The 23,937-nt window shown below is 41.0% G+C and overlaps 1 protein-coding gene and 1 pseudogene across 3 annotated transcripts in view; both read right to left on the reverse strand.

Moving 5' to 3' along the window:
- Positions 1-350: 350 nt before the first annotated feature.
- Positions 351-23,937, reverse strand: part of LOC124551104 (zinc finger protein 239-like) — a 67,118-nt gene continuing 43,531 nt past the window's right edge. For 2 of the 3 annotated variants that reach the window (XM_047126038.1, XM_047126037.1), the window contains one exon: positions 351-1,505. In XM_047126038.1, the coding sequence (XP_046981994.1) occupies positions 674-1,505 (832 nt within the window). In that variant the 3' untranslated portion in view covers positions 351-673. Of the gene's footprint in view, positions 1,506-18,880; positions 19,586-23,937 lie in introns of those variants that run through there. The other variant, XM_047126039.1, reaches the window with a different exon arrangement.
- LOC124551391 lies at positions 13,108-13,225 on the reverse strand (annotated as a pseudogene).

Genomic DNA, 23,937 nt, shown 5'->3' on the forward strand with positions numbered 1-23,937 from the left:
TTTTTCGTTTGATGCTTATTTCGTGAGATATTTGGCACGGTCACTATCAATGAACCACCCTGTATACAATTGTGGTATGAATTGCAATCGCCATGCCAAAATACCACAGCATGTTGGGAGAAGAGTGACAGCAAAATGGTGTGACTTGTTGATAAAGTGAAGATGAGCTACTCCATTTTGTTTCAGTTGCTGTAGTGGCATGCTGCTGCACTGTGGGCAAGGATTTCAGCGTCTACCAGTGCTGCAGGTATGTACATGCGAACAATTAACACATTAATTATGGAACACTATATTTTACATGTGATAATGAAAACTTTATCACTACCAATCATGAACCTATAGACCGACAGACATGAATTACAGTATATGTGAGATACCATACAGGTTTTTTTTATGAAGTTTCAGGTATTCAGTTTCTTATGATATAATGCTATTATCAACAGTATTCACTATTGTGCAGTTACAAATGTATATTTCAGATGGTTTTGACATGTCCTTTGCATTTTTCTCCTGTCTAGGGCGCAGTGCATATCTCTTTGAAATTGCATCAAAATTATATGAGCGTTCATAAGTCTGAAAACTGAAGTGTTTACGGTGTCCTTAGATGAGACTGCCATGAGTGTTCCTTCAAGTTTCTGATGCTCCTGAATCTCTTAGGATACATACGATAACTTTAGGGTACCTTGTGAGTGTGCATCTGTGAATGCCGCTTCAGATGATAACTTTGTGTGAATGTCTTGCTGCAAACGCCACAGATATATGGGCGTTCACCAGTGTGCAGCTTCAAATGCCGGTTAAGGTGACTATTTTGTGTGAACGTCTTGTTGCAAATGCCACAGCTATATGCAGATTCGCCGGAGTGCACCTGTGAATGCTGCTTGAGGTGATTACTTTGTGTGAATGTCTTGTTGCAAATGAGACAGATGTATGGACGTTCACCAGTGTGCAACTGCAAATGCAACTTAAGATGACTACTTCTTGTGAACGTCTTGTTGCAAATATCACAGGTGTATGAGTGTTCAATGGTGTGCACAGCTGCGTGCTGCTTCAGGTGAGAGATTTGTGTGAATGTCTTGTTGCAAATCTCACACACGTACGGACGTTCGCCTGTGTGCAACCGTGAATGCTGCAATAGTGTGCCACTGTTTGTGAATGTCTTGCTGCAAATGGAACAAGTGTATGGGCGTTCACCTGTGTGCACATGGAAATGCATCTTCAAACTACTACTCCTTGTGAACGTCTTGTGACACACACTGCACAAATGAGGTAGTTTACATCTCTTCATGCGTGAATGCTTCTTCAGGTCCTCCAATTGTGCAAACACCTTCTTGCAGACGTCACACCTGTGCACAAGACACCCTGTATCACTTTCACTTCCACAGAATGCATCCTGCTTGGTGGTACATTGAATATTGCCGTCTTTTCCTGCAGCTGGTGAAATGTTGGTAACCAAATCACCGCTGTCATCAGTACTCCTGTCATTCTCCATGGCAACAGGAACAGCACTGCAGAAAAGTTGAGAAAACTATGTCAGAATGTCATATCATAAATATGCAACCATTAATATGAGAAACTATATCAAAATTATCTTAACATATGCTTAGTTGTCTAATGTCTCAAAAAGTTTCCCCTGAAATTAATGTATGGCAGGCTAGATTATATATTCAGAACACTAAGTGAACAATTAATGGAGTTTTGTAGGGTGCTTTGAAGACACAACGGTGACAACTACGTTCGTATGAGACATTTCTTGGAGCCAAAGTGTTGCAAATTAGACAGAATTTCCCAGATTTTAAATGTAGGCAAACTGACAGTGGGATTATTACAAAATAGGAACACCAGGATAAATAAAGACACAATCAATACTCCAGCAGACATAAGAAATTAACTGACAGGGACCATACAACTGTATTACGTAAACTATATCAACTACATGAGCATTATAAGCCACATCATTTTTTGTAGGTCATTGAGATGTTGCGAGATATTGACTGTTTTCATACCTGTTTCTACCACACAGAACACACCAGCCAAAAACAACTAATCGACTTTGCTTACACTATGATACGAGGGTTGTCCAGAAAGTAAGTTCCGATCGGTGGACACCACAGTGAAAACCCGATGAAGCTTTGCACAGATGTGTTAGGTAGTGTCTCTAAGTATGACCGACTATCACATCAAGATGCTCTTTTCAGTTGTGAGCGCACTGTGAGCGAGTAAAGGTGCCTAGAACAACGATGTCTCCCACCAAGTAGGAGGACCCACTGAGAGGCTTCGCCTTAATGAATGCAGCCCACCTAACACAACTGCCACACACTCCCTTTCTCATGGCAATTCTCAGCTGCATTCTGCAGGGGCACTGAAGACGCTCCTGCAGCCTTTTTGATGGGAAGCTTTCAATAACCCACAACATAGCCCTAATTGGCTCATCCTGAGTATCATCTCTGTTCACATGAAACGCTAGATACGAAGACAACACTTGGGCACAGGCCACGCGCTATAGACTAGAGTAGACAATTATCTGGAAAGTGTAGCTAACTCTTGCAAATAAAATGTTTCTGATTTCACAATGGTTTCCATTTAGCGACCGATTGGCGCTTACTTTCTGGACAACCCTCGTAAATGGAGTCACCGTGACTGTGCGCAGTGGATAAAAAGTTCACAGAGGGGTGGACTACTTAACAGAGGCTGTCCTAAGAGAGGGCTGTGTAGATATTGACGATTCCTGGAAAGAATTTATATATGACAATGTGTGGCTAGAAAAAGGCCACTCTAGGATTTGGTTAAATGTTGAGTTTCAGTAGCCATGCATTGATTATCTCTGATACCACACCACAGACAATAAGAGTCAAGCAAGATATAAACAAGAGGCAGCTGGCACATGGAAAAGTATGGTTTGGTGTCCAGAGATGAAGCTAACTTCTGTCTGTGGCAGTCAGATCCATGTCAGTGTACCTGTAGGCGATTGGTGAAACATCACAAGAACTAGCAGTTCTCGAGAAATGTATCTCTCCATCGACTGCAATCACAATGCATGGAGCTCATGAGTATGGCAACAGGATCTTTTAGATAATTTTTAAACGGAGGCTGAATGCTCGAAAGTATGTGACAAGAATGGTGAATCCTGCTGTCATAGTCCTCATGACCAGAGAACTAAACGGCATATACCAGCAGATTAACACGAGATGATGCAATATTATGCAAAGGCTTTGATACAAGCCTCCAGCCAGTAGTATTGATGGCAGAACGAATACAGAATGTGTACATGCCTAGGGGGAGTGCACCTCAAACTAACAATTGGGGAAAGAAAGTTCAATCATTTAATAGCTGTAGTGGGCTTAACAGTTCCAGGAAATTCAATAAATATCAGACTGGTGCTTCGTGACATAACTCTTTTCATTTTCGATAGTGTATTTGAATAAATTCTGTAAACAGTTTAAAGTTAACTGGAAAGGACCAAATATACACATAGAAAATGATGTTAATTTATTTGAAATTTTTGATTCTAAAGAAAAAAGTATTCAGTTTTTGCTGTCAATTATATTTACGAAAAATAGTATGAAAATGGAAAATAATATTTGCTTCTGTTGAAAACACGCACAATTTTTATTTGGCTATTGAATTAAGGGAGACAGTGGCCAGAAAATGTAAAAGTAAAAAAAAAAAAAAGATGAGAATGTCATTGGGAGTAAGAAGCATCACAGGATGGTTAACTAGGAGAACGAGGAATACCACATCAGATGAAGTAAAGTGTGACAGAAAAAGAACAAAAATATGCTCCAAATATGCTCCTGAGGGAGAATTTAAAAACATTATTTTGGCAAATAAACCATTATCACAGTACTTACGCTGTATCACATTCACTTGTTGACACAATGTTTATGCCTTGGCCTATGCCGCAATAAACATTTATTGCACTATATTATGACTGTGCTGTGATTGCTTGTTACACGATTTTGTGCTGAAATATAATAGTAAAATTAACAAAACCCTCTTTGGGGCTCACACACTGTGTGAGACACAATGGGTCTACACAGTTATTGAGTTGTGTGCTAGGTGAGCACACAGCCCCTGGATATGTAGTATCGTTATCCATTCATCATTCTTCTTGGCTAAATCGTTTCCCTAACTCTACTGCTCATCTGCCTTTTTCATGTCAACACCCTCTATTCTATGACACAATGCGACTATCTCAATGAAGACCAAGCAATTTGCCAATGTAAGATTTTTTAAAATTTTTTACACTTGGTAATTTTTCTTTTATTAGGATATGGTGCTTCAGTTTTTACACGCATCTCCTAATATCTACTGACACCACAGAAAGACTAACAAGTATATACACTGGCGAAAAAAAAATCGCAACACCAAGAAGGAGTTGTGTGACAAATGAAAGTTGGTATGCATGTTCCTACATCTGAAATCTAATCAAATTTCGTGTCAGTTGCACGAAATCACGTTTGCTTTAAATACATGCTGTAACGATCGTCAGTGTTTATGCTGTAGTCTATGTTACAATAAACATTTATTGCACTATATAACGACTGTGTTGTGATTGCTAATTAGATGATTTTGTGCTGAACTATAATAGTAAAATTAACAAAACCCTCTTTGGGACTCATACACTGTGTGAGATACAGTGGGTCTACGCAGTTTTTGAGTTATGTGCTAGCCGAGCACAGGGACCCTGGATATGTAGCATCGTTATCCACGCTTTATTCTTCTCTGCTAAATCGTTTCTCTAACTCTACTGTCCATCTGTCTTTTTATGTCAACACTATCTGTTCTATGACATAGAATGACTGTCACGTTAGTCAAGAATGCCTTTAACGAGACAAAGATGCCATTACAACGCATCGCTGAGATTGAACGGGGTCATGTAATAGGGCTATGAGAAGCTGGATGTTTCTTCGGCGGTATTGCAGAAAAACTTGGGAGGAATGTAGCAACTTTACAGGGTTGTTGGCAGCGGTGGTCGCAAAAATGTATGGCTACAAGGAGACTGGGCTCCAGACAGCCATGTGGCACTACTAAGAGGGGACAACCATCGTTTTTAGCATATGACTCTGCTGCATTGTACTGCATCTGCAGCGGCAATTTGAGCAGCTCTTAGCTGCGCGGTGACACAACGAACTGTCACAAATCAGTTACAGCAAGGACAGCTCCGAGACAAACGCCCTGCAGTGTGCACTGCAATGACCCCAAACCACCGCCATTTTCAACTTCACTAGTGTCAAGAGTGAGCTCATTGGACGGCAGGTGGGAGGTCTCTTGCGTTTTCTAGTGAGAGCTGGTTCTGCCTCACTACTAGTGATGGCCTTGTGTTGGTTAGGAGCAGGCCGGTTGAGGGCCTATAACCAACCTGTCTGTGTCCTAGACGCACTGCAGCTACACATGGAGGTACGGTCCACAGTGAGATTTCATGTGACAGCATGAGCACTCTCACAGTTGTCCCAGACACCCCACTGGAAATTTGTACATTAATCTGGTAATTGGACCTGTTGTGCTGTCATTCATCAACAGCATACCAGATGGTGTTTTCCAACAGGATAAACCTCGGCCACAGACCGCTGTTGAAACCCAGTGTGCTCTACAATGTGTTGACATGTTTCTCAGGCTTGCTCGATCATCAGATCTGTCTCCAGTCTGGCATACGGGACATCATGAGACACAACTCCAGCGTCACCCACAAACTGCATCAACTGTCCCTACATTGATGGGTCAGGTGCAACAGGCATGGAACTCCATCCCAAAAACTAGCATCCAGCACCTGTACAACACAATGCATGCACGTTTACATGCTTGCATTCAACATTCTGGAAGTTACACCAGTTCTCGGTGTGAAACTTCCTGGCAGATTAAAACTGTGTGCCCGACCGAGACTCGAACTTGGGACCTTTGCCTTTCGTGGGCAAGTGCTCTACCAACTGAGCTACCGAAGCAAGACTCACACGCGGTCCTCACAGCTTTACTTCTGCCAGTATCTTGTCTCCTACCTTCCAAACTTTACAGAAGCTCTCCTGCGAACCTTGCAGAACTAGCACTCCTGAAAGAAAGGATACTGCGGAGACATGGCTTAGCCACAGCCTGGGGGATGTTTCTAGAATGAGATTTCCACTCTGCAGCGGAGTGTGCGCTGGTAGAGCACTTGCCCGCGAAAGGCGAAGGTCCCGAGTTCGAGTCTCGGTCGGGCACACAGTTTTACGAGTCTCGGTCGGGCACACAGTTTTAATCTGCCAGGAAGTTTCACATCAGCGCACACTCCGCTGCAGAGTGAAAATCTCATTCTGGAGTTCTCGATGTACCAGCATTTCACATTTTCAATGGTTTATCTCATGCTTACATTAACCAGTGATCTTGCAACATATTACGTATATTACCTACACAAATGTAGTCCCAAAATTTCATTACTCAACATTAATTATTTTTTGGTGTTGTGACTGTTTTATCTGTCAGTGCTTATTTACATATCAGATAATCACACACTTTTTTGTGTTTTGTGCTGCTCAGGACTCCACACTATATACCATTAATTTTTCCTTCTTTGCCCTCCCTTAGAGTTGACAATTTTTGAATGGTAGCTCACTGACAATCTGAAAAAAAAGAAGGAAAACAGGCTCCTCAACTTTCCAATCACTTGAACTGTAGGCAGCAAGCATCACTGGTGCCAAATACACACGACACAGTTTTAAACTGGTTGCAGTGTGTTCGTTTAATGGGAACAAGAGCACCCTCTTCAATTTCAGGAATGATACACACAGACTTGCTCCCTAATTGTACACAGTGGTCCTTTCTGTCTAGTGATACTATTTCCCTAATGTGTACCATTTTTCACTGCATGTTTTTACTACTATCGGATAGCGGACACCCATCCTTTGCACTTGCTTTCCCTGGTACAACACCCCAAATATAGAGCCCCTAATGACATCCCTTTTGACAGCAAAAGATATAAAAAATTAGTTATCCTGACCTAGCTACTGGCAACAAAATATTAACACTATTGAAAGTTTGAGCAACAGAAATACTAGGGAACTAACAACATCTATTCCACGGAAAGAACTAAATAAAAGACTATCAGATGATCACTTCATCTATGAAGTATGCAACTCTAAATAAAGAATTCAAAATATATGCTTTATGAAGGTTAAAACCCAGACGAGATAAAGTGATCAGAGATAACATTTATCCCAGAAAAGAGTTGTAGCCGCATCGAGCTGTAAGTTCGCTGTGACTACAATGAAAAACTTCAATGGAGATGTTAATTCAAGTATGGTCTTGACGTATTAGTCATAGTTCTGAAGAACGGTGATAGAACATTTACCGTTTACCCGGACAACGGAACAGATATTTTACGCGAGGGAAAAGGAACTCGTGTGATACTTAATCAATTCTGGGACTTAGTCGTCGTGATCTGTGATCGTCACGAACATTGAAGGACACAGCAATGTACCAGACGCCGACATAAACTCTACAAATAAACTTGAGTAGGAAACATATACACGCAATCATGAAGAATTCGCAGGTACGCCGTGTTGTCGGAAGCTGCAGTCAATGTCAGAATTGCTGATGTAAATCGTAGTTTCAGTTTCTTGGCAGATCGGTGTGCTTTCCAGTGCAGTGGTTAGATAGTTCAGAAGTTCAATAAACTAAGATATAACGTTAATACTTCGTGTCGTGTCGTCTACATCGTTTAATTGAACTTTATTGTGTAACTGTGAATAATTATTTTCTTTATAGAACGTCGAAGCTAAAGGTGATTGAGTGACATTATCAACAGGGAACAGTAATTGAACATTATATTACGACGGTTTCTGTATTTTATTTAGAGAATACATTATCTTTGGATTTATGACGTAGGAGTTGCTGAATCAGCACCGTAACGACGCTATAATACTTCACAAATCAACATCCTCGCAAGACTGTAATGTGGCATCGGCTTGAATGGTAGAACTTATAACAATTCGAGATATCATATTACCTACGTTTGAATATTCATTTGCAAACAGGGCATAAAAGCTACCGTTATCAAGTTTCGAGTAAGCTTATAAGTCCGTCGCGAAGACGCGAAGGATATTTGGTTTATTGTTTCAGATCGTTAAAAGAAAAGAAAAAAATTCATTGAAGTCTATCTTTATGTGCTGCTCCATGACTCTGCTGTCAATATCTTTATTCTTTGCTTTTGTGTAACTTCTGTGTTTTTTAGTAAATGTGTTTTTTTCGTATCCAGGGTGTAATTATAAAGTTAATAAAATGTTGGGTCTAGATTAGCAGGGGATACAATCCGTCGGCTTTGACCAATGACGTCATACATTAGTCATAGATAGTAATGTCTTCACTTCGAGGCATAGACAATAAAACAGTTCTGTGTTCCGGATAAGCGCTTCCATTGTACATTAAAATAATTATTCGTAATAATATTGAGGTAATTTGGAGTATTAGTTTGTTATTGTAGAACAACTTTTAGTGCCTTATTTTCGTTTATAGAAATGGATTTGTCTGTTTGTGGGTGTGTAATTTTCGTTACTGTCTGTCTAGGCGAGCTTCGGTTATTCCTAGATATTTCCGTGTGGTAAGTTCACTTTTCCATTTGCTTCTTTTACTGTATTTCACAATTTTGACATATTTCACTGTTTTATTCCACCAATATGTGTATTTTCGTGTTGTGAAGTACGTAATAGAAATTTCTCAGCTGTCGATCTTCTTTCGTTTCCCAGCACTAGTATCAGTACGACATTTTCGAATTGTACTTGCTATATTACAGGCGAAACCCACGACACAACTAAAATTTGTATCCCGTCCTTCACTTCGCCTTTACACTGACACTATATATGTCAATTGGCGAGCAAGATACAAATGTTGCGTATAGCTATATAGCTCAAGTAACGAATGGGATACTATTAGCGTCCAAGGCACCAAGAAAACTGTACCCCACAGTGAAGTACGGGATGCAAATTGTACATGTGTCGTCTTCTTGTCTCCGTGTCAGCATTGATAAGCTCGAAGGACCTGAGGACTGGGCCAAATGGAAATGGCATATTTCTATGGTGCTGCGTTCATATGGACTAGAAGACATTATTAACGGTACGCGTGAACGTGTAGAGTTGCGACAAGTGCACAAAAAGAAGCGTATGTGGAATGGCACAAGGACGACGCAAAGGCAGCGAGTCTTATAGCAAGTGCGCTAAGTAAACCTGTTGCAGAACTCGTCTTAACGTGCAAGAATGCTAAAGAAATCTGGGACAAATTACGCGCCCGATTTGAACGTAGCAGTACTCAGCGTTTGAATATGTTGATTGAAACATTTTTCCGTGTTAAACGTGATGAAACGGAAGATATTAGTGCACATGTGGCCAAACTGCAAAAGTTAGTTCTGGACCTGAACGATGAATTAGCAAAACACGAAGAAAATACGCTATCTGAAAGAATCTTAAATGGTCGAATTTTGTCCACACTGGGAATAGACTACGACAATTTTAAGGATCTCTGGGATACGATACCGAAAGAAAAGCAAAGCTTGAATTTATTGATTGAAAAACTCTGTACTATTGAACTTCGTGAACAAGACATTAATTGAAGTGCAGCTTTCGTCGTTTCTATAACAAGAAAACTGCAAACAAGTAATCAGCAAGCAAAGATGACGAAGTCACAATTAAAACAGAAGTTTCCGTGTAATATATGCAAACAATTAGGTCACTGGGCAGCAGAGTGTCCACAGAACACTCGTGACAGCAATAAAAGAAAAGAGAAGAAGCAAGAAAGTGAACACGCTGCATTTACTTCATACGCTATGGGTGTGTGTACCAGTAATCACAGTGACCCAAATAAATTGTATTGCGACAGTGGCGCTACAAATCGTATCACCCCCAACGAACAGTATTTTGTTTCGTATAGTGAATTTGATGCTCCTCAAGTAATTGCATTGGGAAAACAAGATGTCAAAATGTGTGCGTACGATCAAGGAACAGTTTACATCCAAATTCGACGTAACAATAAATGGTACAATGCTAGAATGGACAATGTTTTGTACGTCCCTGATGCAAGTGCTAATCTGTTCTCTGTGAGAGCCATTGCCCGCAGAGGCTACAGTACTAATTTTAGTCATAATAATGTCTGTGTTCGAAGACAAGTCAATGGCCATATTCTTACGACAGGTTATGTGAAAAATGGACGTTGTGTGTTGAACATGCGTGTAGTTAGAAATGCAAAAATGAATCATGTGAACTTGATGACTTCATCCGAAACATTGCAACTGTACCATGAAAGGTTTGGTCATCAAAATAAACAACATGTGAAGAATATTTTAAAAGGAATGAACATTAATGTGGAAGGTGCCAAGAGTGAATTTTGTGACGGCTGTGCGGTTGGAAAGATGCATAGGCTGTCATTCAACGAACAATACGCTCTACCATTACTGGTGAACTAATCCACGGGGATGTCAATGGACCAATGAGCACGAAATCTTTTGGAGGTAAGCACTATTATGTATGTTTCAAAGACGATTTTAGTAAATTTCGTCGAATTTTCTTTTTAAGACACAAAAGTGAAGTGTGTACTGTGCTTAAGCAGTTTTTAAATGAAGCACGAACTAATGGACATGTTGTCAAACAATTTAGATGTGATGGTGGCAAAGAATTTAACAATAAGAATGTCAGTGAACTGTTTGCAGACAGGGGAATAGAGTTTCTGATTCCTCCTCCTTACAATCCTGAACAAAATGGTGTGACTGAACGGGAAAATAGGACCAGTGTTGAAGCTGCCCGGTCAATGCTAAATCCGAGTAAATTACCTAAAGGGTTGTTGGCAGAGGCATGTAACACAGCAGTCTACCTAATAAATCGTACTGGAAAATCTTCAGTTGAAAATAAAACCCCTTATGAACTATGGTTTAATCGACCAGTAGGACGACTTGATCATCTCAGAATTTTTGGCACAGGCTGCTACGTTCACATTAACAAACAATTTCGTTCCAAGTTTGATGATAAGGCAGAATTTGGACGACTTGTTGGATATGTTAATGACAAGGATGGGTTTAGAGTTTGGCTTCCATCTAAAAGAAAAATGGTGTTGAGTCACGATGTGAAATTTAAGCCAGAAATTGTTTGTGATTTACATAGTGATCATGTTGAATTTGAAGTCCCTCCGGAAGAATTTAATGATCCGAATTCATCTAAAGATGACCAATGTAAATCTCCTAGGCTGTACACTTCTGGAGGAAGTCAAACTCAAGAAAAAATTGGCACTCTCGATTCTAGAGAAAGTCAAGAGTTCTAGTGAATCTGATGAAAATAAAGAATTAACAGAATTTCTAAAAGCAGAAGCTGCTGAATCTTCTAATGAAGAGAAACTGAAGAATAAAAGACAACGAAGAAAACCAACCTGGATGTAAAGTGGTGAATTTTGTATGGCAACAAAAGTTGATGCACTTGAATACAAAGATCCAAACTGTTTTTCAGAAATATTGCAGCCAAACGAGAAGGAAGAATGGAAGGAGCGAAAGAGTTAGTTTGGTTACGTCGTCTATCAGAATTAGTGGAAATGTCGGGGCAGCCTCCAGTTCTTTACACTGACAATGCTAGTGCATTGAAGTTAGCAAAAAATCCAGAATATCATCGACGTTCTAAACATATAGAGGTCCGACATTTCTATGTTCGTGAAAGATATCTGAATGGCGAGATTTTCTTGGGACACATTGATGGACACAACCAGTTGGCAGATATTTTGACGAAACCCCTTCAACGAGTTCGATTTAATTTTCTATATTCAGAAATTGGCATGCAAGAGACAAAGCAGTAATTTCATGATTTTTTTTCTTTTGGAGGAAGTGTTAATAGAAAAGAAAAAAATTCATTGACGTCTATGTTTATGTGCTGCTCCATGACTCTGCTGTCAATATCTTTATTCTTTGCTTTTGTGCAACTTCTGTGTTTTTTAGTAAATGTGTTTTTTTTTCGTCTCCAGGGTGTAATTATAAAGTTAATAAAATGTTTTCTTGCCTTTCATCACAGATGAGGGGAGTTGTTGCGGTACCGAGTGGTGCAGTCGCTGTGTGTAGCAGTAAAGAAGACAGACATCCTTCGAACACCATTGCTTCAATTAGCCGCTTATACATTTCGGCGTGCTGCTCCATAGATACGCGGAAATCTGTTAAAGGGAGATAGTATCTGAAACCAACCAAACAAAGCGAGAGGTTTGTTTTAACAGTTACAGATCGGAGTTATCGCGATCGACGGACGCCGACCTGTGTCAACTGGACTTGAACATCCATTTTCATCGAGCCGACACACACACGAACACTCGCGCACTGGTCCATGACACAAGTAGCTTACCAGTGCAGATACGTATGCCACTTGAGTCAGTTTCAGTGGAATACAGCATCTCAAAAATGTTGATAAGTAGATTGATTCTATGGCAGACGGGATCCATTGGACGGTGTAAGACTACAGGCTACTTTTAGAATCTCAGGCACAGCTCACAGTAGTCTAACCCACAAATCCATTTACAGCAACTTTTTAATTGTTCGACAGCAGTCACATACATTTCCAGTTGCTCATACCAGATAGTAACTTAAGGGTCAAACGGCTCTGAGCACTATGGGACTTAACTTCTATGGTCATCAGTCCCCTAGAACTTAGAACTACTTAAACCTAACTAACCTAAAGACATCACACACATCCATGCCCGAGGCAAGATTCGAACCTGCGACCGTAGCGGTCGCGCGGTGCCAGACTGTAGCGCCTAGAACCGCTCGGTCACCCCGGCCGGCACAGTAACATACAATGTCTTTATGAGAATATAACATTAAATTAAGCTCACTGTTTTTTCCCCCCCCCTCCGAAAGAGATTTCGCTACAAGGAAGAAAGGTTCCCCTTATTGAATCTATACAGTAAAGCCACAAAAGTCATGGCACTAGCACTCCGTCTTCAGGCCACGAGTGGCCTACCGGGAGCATCCGACCGCCGTGTCATCCTCATTGAGGATGTGGATAGGAGGGGCGTTGGGTCAGCACACCACTCTCCCGGTCGTTATGATGGTATTCTCGACCGAAGCCGCTACTATTCGGTCGAGTAGCTCCTCAATTGGCATCACGAGACTGAGTGCATACCGAAAAATGGCAACAGCGCATGGCGGCCTGGACGGTCACCCATCCAAGTGCCGACCACGCCCGACAGCGCTTAACTTCGGTGATCTCACGGGAACCGGCGTATCCACTGCGGCAAGGCCGTTGCCCAACAAAAGTCATGGGATACCTCCTAATATCGTATTAGACCACCTTTTGCCTGGCATAGTGCAGCAATTCAACGTAGTGTGGACTCAACAAGTTGATGGAAGTCCCTTGTAAAAATATTGAGCCATGCTACCTCTAAAGCCATCCATAATTGGGGAAGTGTTATTGGTAAAGGATTTTGTCACACACTTACCTCTCTACTACGTCACATAAACATTCAGTGGGACTCGTGTCGAGCGATCTGGATGGCCAATCATTTGCTCAAACTGTCCAGAATGTTTTCAAACCCATTGTGAACAACTGGACATTGTCATCTATAAAAATTGAGGTCCATGAATCGCTGCACATGGCTCCAAGTAGCCAAAAATAACCATTTCCAGTCAATGACCAGTTCATTTGGGCCAGAGAACCCAGTCCAGTCCATGTAAACATATACCACATCTTTATGGAGCCCCCACCAGCTTGCACAGTGTCTTGTTGGCAACTTGGGCCGTAGTGTTGTGAGGTCTGCACAACACTCGAACCCTATCATCAACTCTTTACCTACTGAAATTTGGGCTCGGCTAACCAGACCACTGTCTTCTAGTCGTCTAGGGTCCAATCGAAATGCCACGAGCCCAGGAGAGGTGCTGCAAGTGATGTCGTGCCTTTTGCAAAGGCATTCGCATTGGTTGTCTGCTGCCATAGCCCATTAACACCAAATTTCGTCGCACTGTCCTAAGGGGTAGGTTCATCGCACGTCCCACATTCATTGCTGTTGTTATTTCATGCAGTGTTGTTTGTTGGCACCAACATCTACGCAAATGCGGCTGCTCTCGGTCATGAAGTGAAGGGCATTGGCCACTGCGTTGACCGTGGTGAGAGGCAGTGCCTAAAAATTTGGTATTCCCAGCACACTCTTGACACTGCGGATATCAGAGTATTGAATTCCCTAAAGATTTCCGAAATGGAATGTTCCATGTGTCTAGCTCCAACTCTCATTGAGTGTTTGATGCCTGTTAATTCCTGTTACCATAATCACGCCAGAAACCGTCTCACAGGGATCAGTTGAGTAGAAATTAAAGCTCCGCGAATGCACTCCTCTTTTATACCTTGTGTAGGCAGCACTACCGCTATCTGTATATGCGCATATCGCTACCACATGACCTTTGTCGCCGGCCGGAGTGGCCGAGCGGTTCTAGGCGCTACAGTCTGGAACCGTGCGACCGCTACGGTCGCAGGTTCGAATCGTGCCTCAGGCATGGATGTGTGTGTTGTCCTTAGGTTAGTTAGGTTTAAGTAGTTCTAAGTTCTGGGGGGCTGATCACATCAGAAGTTAAGTCCTATAGTGCTCAGAGCCATTTGAACGATTTGACTTTTGTCACCTCATTGTTCATCTCCGTTGTTGTCAATAAGATTGACAGAGGAAGCCTGTTGCCTTATTTTTACTACAAACTTTTGTTGTTGATGAGTTGTCTGATGAAGATAAGTGATTTATATTACTCTTGTTACCTCAATTGTGCGGAGAGTCACAATTTTTTACAATGCTAATATTTAAACAACGTCTTTTGAAATAAAAATGTAGATACTTTTTTTTTTGTGGACTGGCAAGACAGCCAATCCATTAGGACGGGAGGCCGAAGGGCACGCGTTTAAGCTCATGCAGGACGGCGTGAGGTCTGGAACAGGACAAGGTCTTTATAGTAGCAAAATTAGTACGTAGCTTCTGGAATAATTAACTTTAATCCATAATTGGTGAACATTGGTCTGACGGTACATGCGTCACAAGATAAATAGCAAATGATAATGGCACCTTGCTAGGTCGTAGCAAATGACGTAGCTGAAAGCTATGCTAACTATCGTCTCGGCAAATGAGAGCGTAATTTGTCAGTGAACCATCGCGAGCAAAGTCGCCTGTACAACTGGGGCGAGTGCTACGAAGTGTCTCTAGACCTGCCGTGTGGCGGTGCTAGGCCTCCAGTCACTGATAGTGGCGACACGCGGGTCCGACGTATACTAACGGACCGCGGCCGATTTAAAGGCTACCACCTAGCAAGTGTGGTGTCTGGCGGTGACACCACACTTTTTTTTCAGTTAAATAGTTTCTTCCGATTGGGGAAAGCGGCCACACTAATCGTTAGGAAAGGTGGCCAAGGTGTTCACACCAATAAGAGAAAAAAAAAGATACAACTGGCTGCTAAACCCTGATATGTAATACGTACAAAGCATGTATTTCTAATGGGGTATTTTCTTTTTCAGTTAAGAATATTTGGTGTGGTACCTGATAATACATAGACGCAATATGTGTTAAGTGGCGAGCTATCAATAAGCATGGTTTGATGAAAATTGAGTTTCTCTTTACCAACGCCTCCGCCCCCCCCCCCCTCCCCCACCCTTTCATATGCGGCCCGAAATATCACTGTACAGTGTCAACATTGGCTCTTAAGTAAAAAAGTTTAACTGCCCCTGGTCTTCACTGGCTAACCTTACGCCACCGACTTAGTCGAGGACTTACGCATTGTAAAACTGACGTTTGTATCAATTTTACCTAACAATTTTGTGAATTTCAACGATATAAAATAAACAATTACATCAATGTTTTTGTCAGGCCCACAGACTACTGTGCTCGTAAGGGTTCCGTTTGGCTCAAATTGACAGCTTAATTAGTTTTAGCGTACCGTTTAAAAAAGTCATTTTTCTTTCATTATCCTCAAGGATACGTTTACAGTAATAATGTTAATGAACTAGCGGACTGTAATGGTGGCGTAATAGAACAATCAGTAGAGCCCAAAAAAGGTCGAATAGCGGGATAGTTTGTGTAGTCCCCAATTTTGGCACACTGCTAAGAGTGAGAGCCATGAACAACATACAATAAATCCTGACCGGTGGAGGGCTTAATGTCGAAGTGGGGCTGCGTCTGGAGGTCACTTTCGCACCTTTTTCTTGAATAACTCAAAAAACTGTGGCCTCGAGAGAAAACGGATCCCACAACAAAATTTAACTGCATCAATTGCTGACAATGTCCAGTTCATTTTTTTCTGCGAGACTAATAGTTTGTGCGAAACGAGCGAGAGAGTTTGAAAATCTTGCGTATGGTTTTTGAAGGTTAGCTAGTAAATTGTGGGTTGCATAAAACGACAGCGGTAGGTGCAGTTGACCATGCTGTAGCACTGAATCGAATAGTGTTCATGTGATTGGTTCCTGAGTCTTGAAGATAAAATGAGGATATATTGATCATCTCAACCTATCATCTAGTTGCTTTTATTTCTAAGTGTTAAGACTCCCGTAAACGATCAAAAATTTTGTCATCAAACTTAATGACGCTTTTAAAATATCTGACCGCGAACGGTGCTATTTGACGTGTTTGTCAAGCATAAATCGTGTTTGACGTGTTTCTCAGAAATTTTGCTTGACGGAAAATGTGACAAAATGGTGGACTTTACATGTGACCATGTTTCGCTGCATATGTTTATACTATTGGAAAATTGTTTTATTAGTATAGTGAGTTCCCACACCTTGGGAACTGTGGTCAAGTATAAAAACAAAATAGCACTGACAATAGCACACTTTTGTGCCAATATCAATGCAACAAAAAGTATACTCTAAATGATATTTCACGAGTGGCTAAACATTCATCTCTTACATGGTGCAGAGAGTAAATTCATCCGTAATGTGACAATTGCACTCACCATCGTCAACAGAAACTAAGTGTCAAGCAAGTATCATGAACTGTGCATATCAGGACAATATATACTTAAACAGTGCAAGTCTTGCTGTATCCATCAGGCAAGATGATTTTTGTAGATATGTTGTGTCATCAAAACTCAGCAGCATTTTAGGCCGATTGCACCAATGCCGATTATACAGCACGATAACCGAGGGTCCCGTGATCACGTTTATAACTTAATCGCAACTAAGTTGTCTCTGTGCTGCACCAACGTTAAATGCCGATTACCAAAACATGGTTAGCTAATCGGGAGTTTTACTGCAGTTAACTCCACGTGTTACAAAGGAAAATGCCGATATACATGCAAAGATAACGATATACGTTGTCTGCCTGTGGCAAGGGTGTTGTAACCGCCTTGGTCTGTGGTACTTACGCGCGCTTTTTATATTGTTGGCTTAACATAAGCGTTGTTACTGCACTATGGAGAACAAGAAAAGGACGCCGAATTTTTCCGAATTCGAAGAAGACATGCTTTTGGAGTTGGTTGCCTCCAATTCAAGTATATTAGAGTGTAAAAAAACGGATGGTTGCACAGTTAGGGAAAAACTGGATGCATGGGAAAATATAGCAATACAATTTAATTCAACTCCAGGTAAGATTAAATTTTATTTGAATCATAAATCAATAAATATCTGTTACTAATGTACACTGCTAGACACCGTAAATGCAACACCAAGAAAGACAAGAGGTAGCACAACAAAATTTTGTAGATAACATGTTGACCAAGTATCAAATGATTACGTTACAGACAGACGTCTGTGACATGTGGTTCCTGCCAGAATCAGTAGCCAGAGTAGCCGCCATTGTTGGAGATCACCGCTGCCACACGTCTCGGCATTGAGTCAAAGAGACGTTGGATGTGTTCCTGGGCTACAGCAGCCCAAGCAGCTTCCACACGTTGCCAAAGGTCATCTGGTGTGGCAGCTGGGGATGTAATCTGGGTCCCTCGTTGAGCAACCATGGACCACATGTTTTCTATCGGTGAAAGATCCGGAGAGCGAGCCGGCCAGGGAAGCAATTCAATCTGGTTATTGACGAAGAAACTTTGGACAATGCGTGCCACGTGTGGTCGCGCATTATCCTGTTGAAATATGGCTGTGGCCGAGCCCTGAAGGTAAGGAAGGACAACTGGCTCCAGCATCTCGGATATGTAGCGCCGGCTATTTAAAGTACCGGCAATGCGTACTAGAGGCGCGCGAGAGTAATATCCAATACCGCCCCATATCATAATACCCAGTGCAAGAACAGTGTGGCGGTGCATAATGCAGCTGTCCAGCATCCTCTCTCCACGGTGTCTCCACACTCGAATCCGACCATCGTGGTGCTACAGACAGAAGCGTGCCTCGTCAGTAACGACAACGTCATTCCATTCTGCCGTCCACATCCATCTGTCATCACACCATTGGCCACGGAGACGTCTGTGGTTCTGCATCAATGGTAGATGAAGCAATGGATGTCTTGCGGACAGACCACTCTGCTGTAATCGGCGTCGAATGGTATGCGCAGACACTGGATGATGCGTTACAGACGCAATGTGCTGTGCTATGGTTCGGGATGTCACTGAGCGATCCGTCACTGCCATGTGCACAATTTGCCTATCAACACGTGCAGTGGTGCACCGAGGTGAATGCGATCGACCACGTTGGTCCGTCGTACCCTCCTGCATCCAACGGTCACATATCCGCATTACAGTTGTTTGGTTTCGTCCAACACGACTAGCGATTTCTCTGTATGATAATCCACAATCTTGGTAAGCCACTATCCTTCCTCTGTCGAACTCGGATACTTGATCAAAAGATGTTCGCTGTTGTCTACGAGGCATAACTGATCGTCTTGTGAAACAACCACAAGGTAAACACACGTGCCGAACGTACACTCGTTGAAATCTCCAAGCCTTAAATGGCGCTATGAGGTGGCGCCACAGGTGCGCGTGATGTGCGTCTGCGCTGAAATTCTAATCAGTTGCATATCTCATTGCTGCAAACTCATGGTGTAAATTTCACTCGATTCGGATGCTTCCTTCAGGGTGTTGCATTTACGGTGGTCAGCAGTGTACACTAAAACACAGTTTTTCATGGCACTTAGATTAATATTGAATAACAATTCAAGATACACACAACAAAAATGATATCAGCTACTACAAAATATATCCATTTCAGGTGTAACAAAAAGAAGGCCTGAAAGGCTTAAAACATGTTACGAGAATATGAAGAGGAGGTTGCAGAAGGATTTGGCTGAAGAGAAGATTCAAGTCTATAAAACAGTAGGTGGGGAGACAGTACCACTACCTAAAAAGAGTCCACGCGAGGCAAAACTACTGGAAATAGTTGGTTCATCATTGAAGCCACTGGAAAATACCTTCACTTCGGATGCACAGTAAAGTGTAATAATGGATCTAAATGTAGATGATGCAGCAGTTGGTGATGCCAGCAGTACCATAAACAGTAATGGAACTCTAATTGCTTCTGAAGCTGGCGAAAGCCTGATCCCAGCACAGGTTGTTATGGAGAATGTTCAACAACCCTTCTCCAAAGCTTCAAGTGCAGGAACACAAGAAACATGTAATCAGAGAAGGCTGCCACCGAGATCTAAACCAACTTCCTCCTCTGTACTGGACAGTGTGATGCAGAAGAGGGTGGAAGTACTCCAGCAGCAGCTGGAAATGATGAAGAGAGAACATATGAAAGAAATGAGAATTAAAAAAAAAATCTTAAAATATTGGCACTAAAAGAAAAAATAAAATATTGGAAGTGGAAGAATTCCACCAAATGTAATGTAAATGTTTTTTAAACATTTTGTTATTTGTGCACTATAATAATTTCAAATAAAAATAATTACATACATGTATTAAGTAACAGTTTACCTCAGTGAAAATGTTCATCAATGATAGTGCGACGAACTGCTCGTCCTGGTAATGTGTCATCACGATACATTTGATGACCGGGAGCCATTGGCTCATTATTGTCAATATTGGGGCCCCTCTTGCTATGCAACAGCCTCTGCAACAGCCTCAGCAGAAGCCGCATAATTTCCATATCTTCTGGTGGCTCTTCCTTGCTTGTGCTCCTTGTAATATTATGCAAGGCAGCTGTATTCATGATAATTGCCATTGTCTTTTGTGGATTACACCTCATTCCCATAGATAAAATGGGGAATCTCCTTTTCCACAAACCATACAGTCTCTTCACAGTGTTCCTTGTTGTAATGTGAGACCTATTATATTGGTGCTCTGCTGCACTCTGTGGATTTGAAAGTAGTGTGAATAAGTGAGGTCTGCATGCACAGCCACTATCTCCTAGTAAGTGACCGACTGGTATTTCTCCATTTTCAAACTGTGCCCTTCGAGCGCAAATACAAAATATTATACAATTGTGCACAGAGCCAGGTCACCAAGCCACAATGTCCCGCATTCTTAAATTGTGGTCGCTGATTGTTTGACAATTAAAGAAGAAATATGATTTCCTATTGCGGAAAAGTTCTGCATTCTGTCCCCCAGGTGTCTGAATCCTTATATGAGTCAATCCACTGTACCAATGACTCCAGGAAATCCAGCCAGTGTGTTGAAACAATCCATCACAGAGTGTACTTCCGCTCGAGAAGGAAACACTATGTATTGACGAGACATTGTTGCTATGATTCCCGACACTTCACTTATAATTCTTTGTGCCATTGTAGAATGTATATTAGCACTGTCACCAATTACTATATTAATATGCTCCAGTTGTGAATGCTGCCTTTAATGTCATCAGAAGTCTGTTCATGGGCGAGATGAGATTATTTCGGTAAGTTGAAAATTCTAACCTATTGTGGATTTGATCCAATAACCACCACACTGTTTCTTTTGAAAAACGAAACCTCTCTTCAAGTTTCCGGTCACCATAATCTTCGAAAGGATTTCCCCTTTTCACAAGTACACCAACATGGATGTGATGATTTATATGTTGAAGGTATAGCATTTCCTCGTCTTCTATGCCATTGAAACATCAAAACGCTCTGCCGTGTTACATGTTTACAATAAGTTAACCGTGATCAATTCAAGATAAGCGACCCTTTGAGCTCAGTTAACTTTAATCACAATCAAATCCCTCGATTTACTTTGATCGAGGTCAGTGCAGCTGAATACTGAGTTAATCAGGGTTAAATGCTGACTTGACCACGGTTAACTTCTAATCGACATTGGTGCAGTCGGCCCTTAAAGTTAACTTATAAATGACTATAGACAGTGAAGAGTGCAGTCCATATTAACATACGCATTTTCTGGTCTCACTAAATGAACAATTTTACCAGATATCCATAAAATTTTGACAATTCAGTTCTAACAAAATTTGGTCTGCTGAAAACAGTCCAATCATCTTTGAAGTGAGACAGAAAGACTGATGTGAAGTGCTCCCATCCATGTTACACACCAGTACTGTGAGCCAAGTATATATGAGTTATATGAGTACACAGCAAATCACTTGTGGAAGAAATATCACATGGGCAGCAGATGTACATGCTGCCATGATGCTCACCATGAAGGACACTGTTTCATAATTCAATCAACAGTGTGACAGCAGTGTTGCCTACAAGAGTTAACTAATGCCAGTGCCACATTTTGCATTTTGTCAAGGTTAAAGCCATAATCATCATTAACTAAAACATTCATCAAATGTCTTGTAATACCTGTCCTGAAAACTGAATCTCGGAAGGATGACACAGATGTTGAAATCTGCATGTTCTCACAGTTCACTGTATGGCTTGCCTGTTTACTGTGCTCAAATACAGAAGATTTATCACACTGTAGCAGTGTGATACAGCATCGATGTTCCATGCAATGTTCTTGAATTGTATGTAAATTACGTCCAATATCTGACAAACCATACTGACAGAGAATCTTATACAACCCTGCCTTTCACAGAATCTAGCTGTTATGTACAGTGTCAATGAGTGTGGCTATCTTTGGTAATGGCAGAAAAATAGCCATGACTTTGTTTAGAGAGAATGTGGCCCATTTTATTGGTTCCATGTTTAAGCAGTGCAAAAACAATCCTTCCTATAAATTGGTTTCTGTAAAAATTTTCCTAGCCAAGCAAATAGCAGGAAATGGACAAATAGAGTATCAAAGTGACTAGTGTGAGGTATAGCCTTGCAAAAACATATTTAAATACTTGAATGTAATCAGGATACTTAAGAAAAACTTTTTTGGTGATTAGGCAAAACAATTATTTCATGAGCAGCTGCTACTAGTTATGTAAATGAAGTGTCAAGAAGTTCACATTTTCAAAGCATAGCTATTTTGTGCATAAAAGTTGTATTGGCAGGATATTTAATGGTCAAACTAGTTTCCTTCCAATTGGGTACTAAATTTAGGACACTTTGAGAGCAGAAGACCTAATGAGAGCAAAATGAGGTGTCAAAAATATCAAGCTTTCTGAAAAAATTTGAAAATAGATAAAAAACTGAAAAAACTGTCAAATGTTTTATGAACTTATGTATCTAAAAAGGAAGAAGTAAAACAGATGAGAGAAACATTTACTGCATTATTGAATGGTGCTCTAAATTATGTACAGCATATGAACTAGCAATTCACAGCAATTTAGAATTTGAAGTTCAATGTTTAACTCAGAATCTTAGAATTTTAAAGAGTTGTGCAGGATATTTGTCAGGTGGATTATGTAGACCATGCAGTCTACTGCTGTGTGGCCTCAACACATTTCAATCATCTAAGGCCAAAGGTATAAAAAGGTTCCAACAATTTTTTAGTTTCAAACTTTTTACAATAGAGAATCCTTCAAATTCTTAATCAGTACCTCATTTGCTGTACATGATTTCGAACATAATCCAAAGACATGTCAAATATTTCTGTAATCTATTTTATTTCTTACTTTTGGATCAATTATTACACAAATTTATATATTTTTGTAGGAGGCAGTTTCCCTTTAACTGTTAGGGAGGCCAGGAACTTGAGCTTCCCTCTTAGCGTCTTGAGACAGGGCACTCGGCTTTGAATTTAATTGCAAATCCCTGTAAATCGACCGTGGTGGATAACCATTGTCTGAAAAATGTTTTATGTGGTAGTTTTCCTGTAGATGGTCCTTATTAGCAATAATATGTACTCCTTGAGCAAGTGTATCAGGAACACAATATTAGTCCGTAGATGTGATAACAGCTGCCTGCTTGCAGATGAACATTTACATTAGTCAGCCTGCAAGAGACACTGTGTCTCAGGGTGCTGTATGTTTTAATAAAAACCAAGACATCCAGGAAAGGGAGCCATACCTCTTTTTCCAGCCCAAGGCAAATTTTACGTTTCCATGAATGGAATTCAGTTGGTACAAAAACTGAAGTTTCTCTTCCCACTGGGGTCGCTCTAAATAAATGTCATCCACCTACTTCCAAAAGATAACCTGCTGTATCCACTGCCTTGTCCGCAAAACCTTCATGGTGATTCAAAGTTTCACCAGAGGTTCAAGTGAGTAATTTTAAAGCATGCATGTTCCCCCAGCCATAATTACAGGAACGCTGTTGTTGGAACAGGAATACATGCACGGATGTTAAGCACCTACTCACGTTTATTTAGCGAACAGAATTACACATGAAACACAGACAAGAATAAATAAAAATATGTAAAGAAATAAACATAAATGATGCATTAAAAAACTGTTGTTAAATGCTGATTTTGAGTCCTTGTCCAGTCAAGGCTTGATGGTGTAGCCATGAAAAAGTTCTTTGGATCACCCAGATAAGCTCTCAATTTGCACTACTCAACAATGTTCCAGAAGGAATCGTTACACGCTCCACAGTCACAGCTTAGGATTGGCTGCTTACTTACCCCATTTGTGCAGGTTTTGTGCACAATATCTGGGTCCTGTCTGAATGCAATTTAAATTCTTCCACTCATGCCATGGGAGTTCAAAGAACTTGGGTCTCTGCAGATGTCAGTCTTTGGGCATTCCAGGTTTCATGCTATTTGCTGTCAATGGTGTAGTTGCTATCAGCAAGCTGTTGGCCCCAATCACAGAGGTGGAT

The sequence above is a fragment of the Schistocerca americana genome, chromosome 9, assembly GCF_021461395.2.
Source record: "Schistocerca americana isolate TAMUIC-IGC-003095 chromosome 9, iqSchAmer2.1, whole genome shotgun sequence".
Taxonomy (NCBI): domain Eukaryota; kingdom Metazoa; phylum Arthropoda; class Insecta; order Orthoptera; family Acrididae; genus Schistocerca; species Schistocerca americana.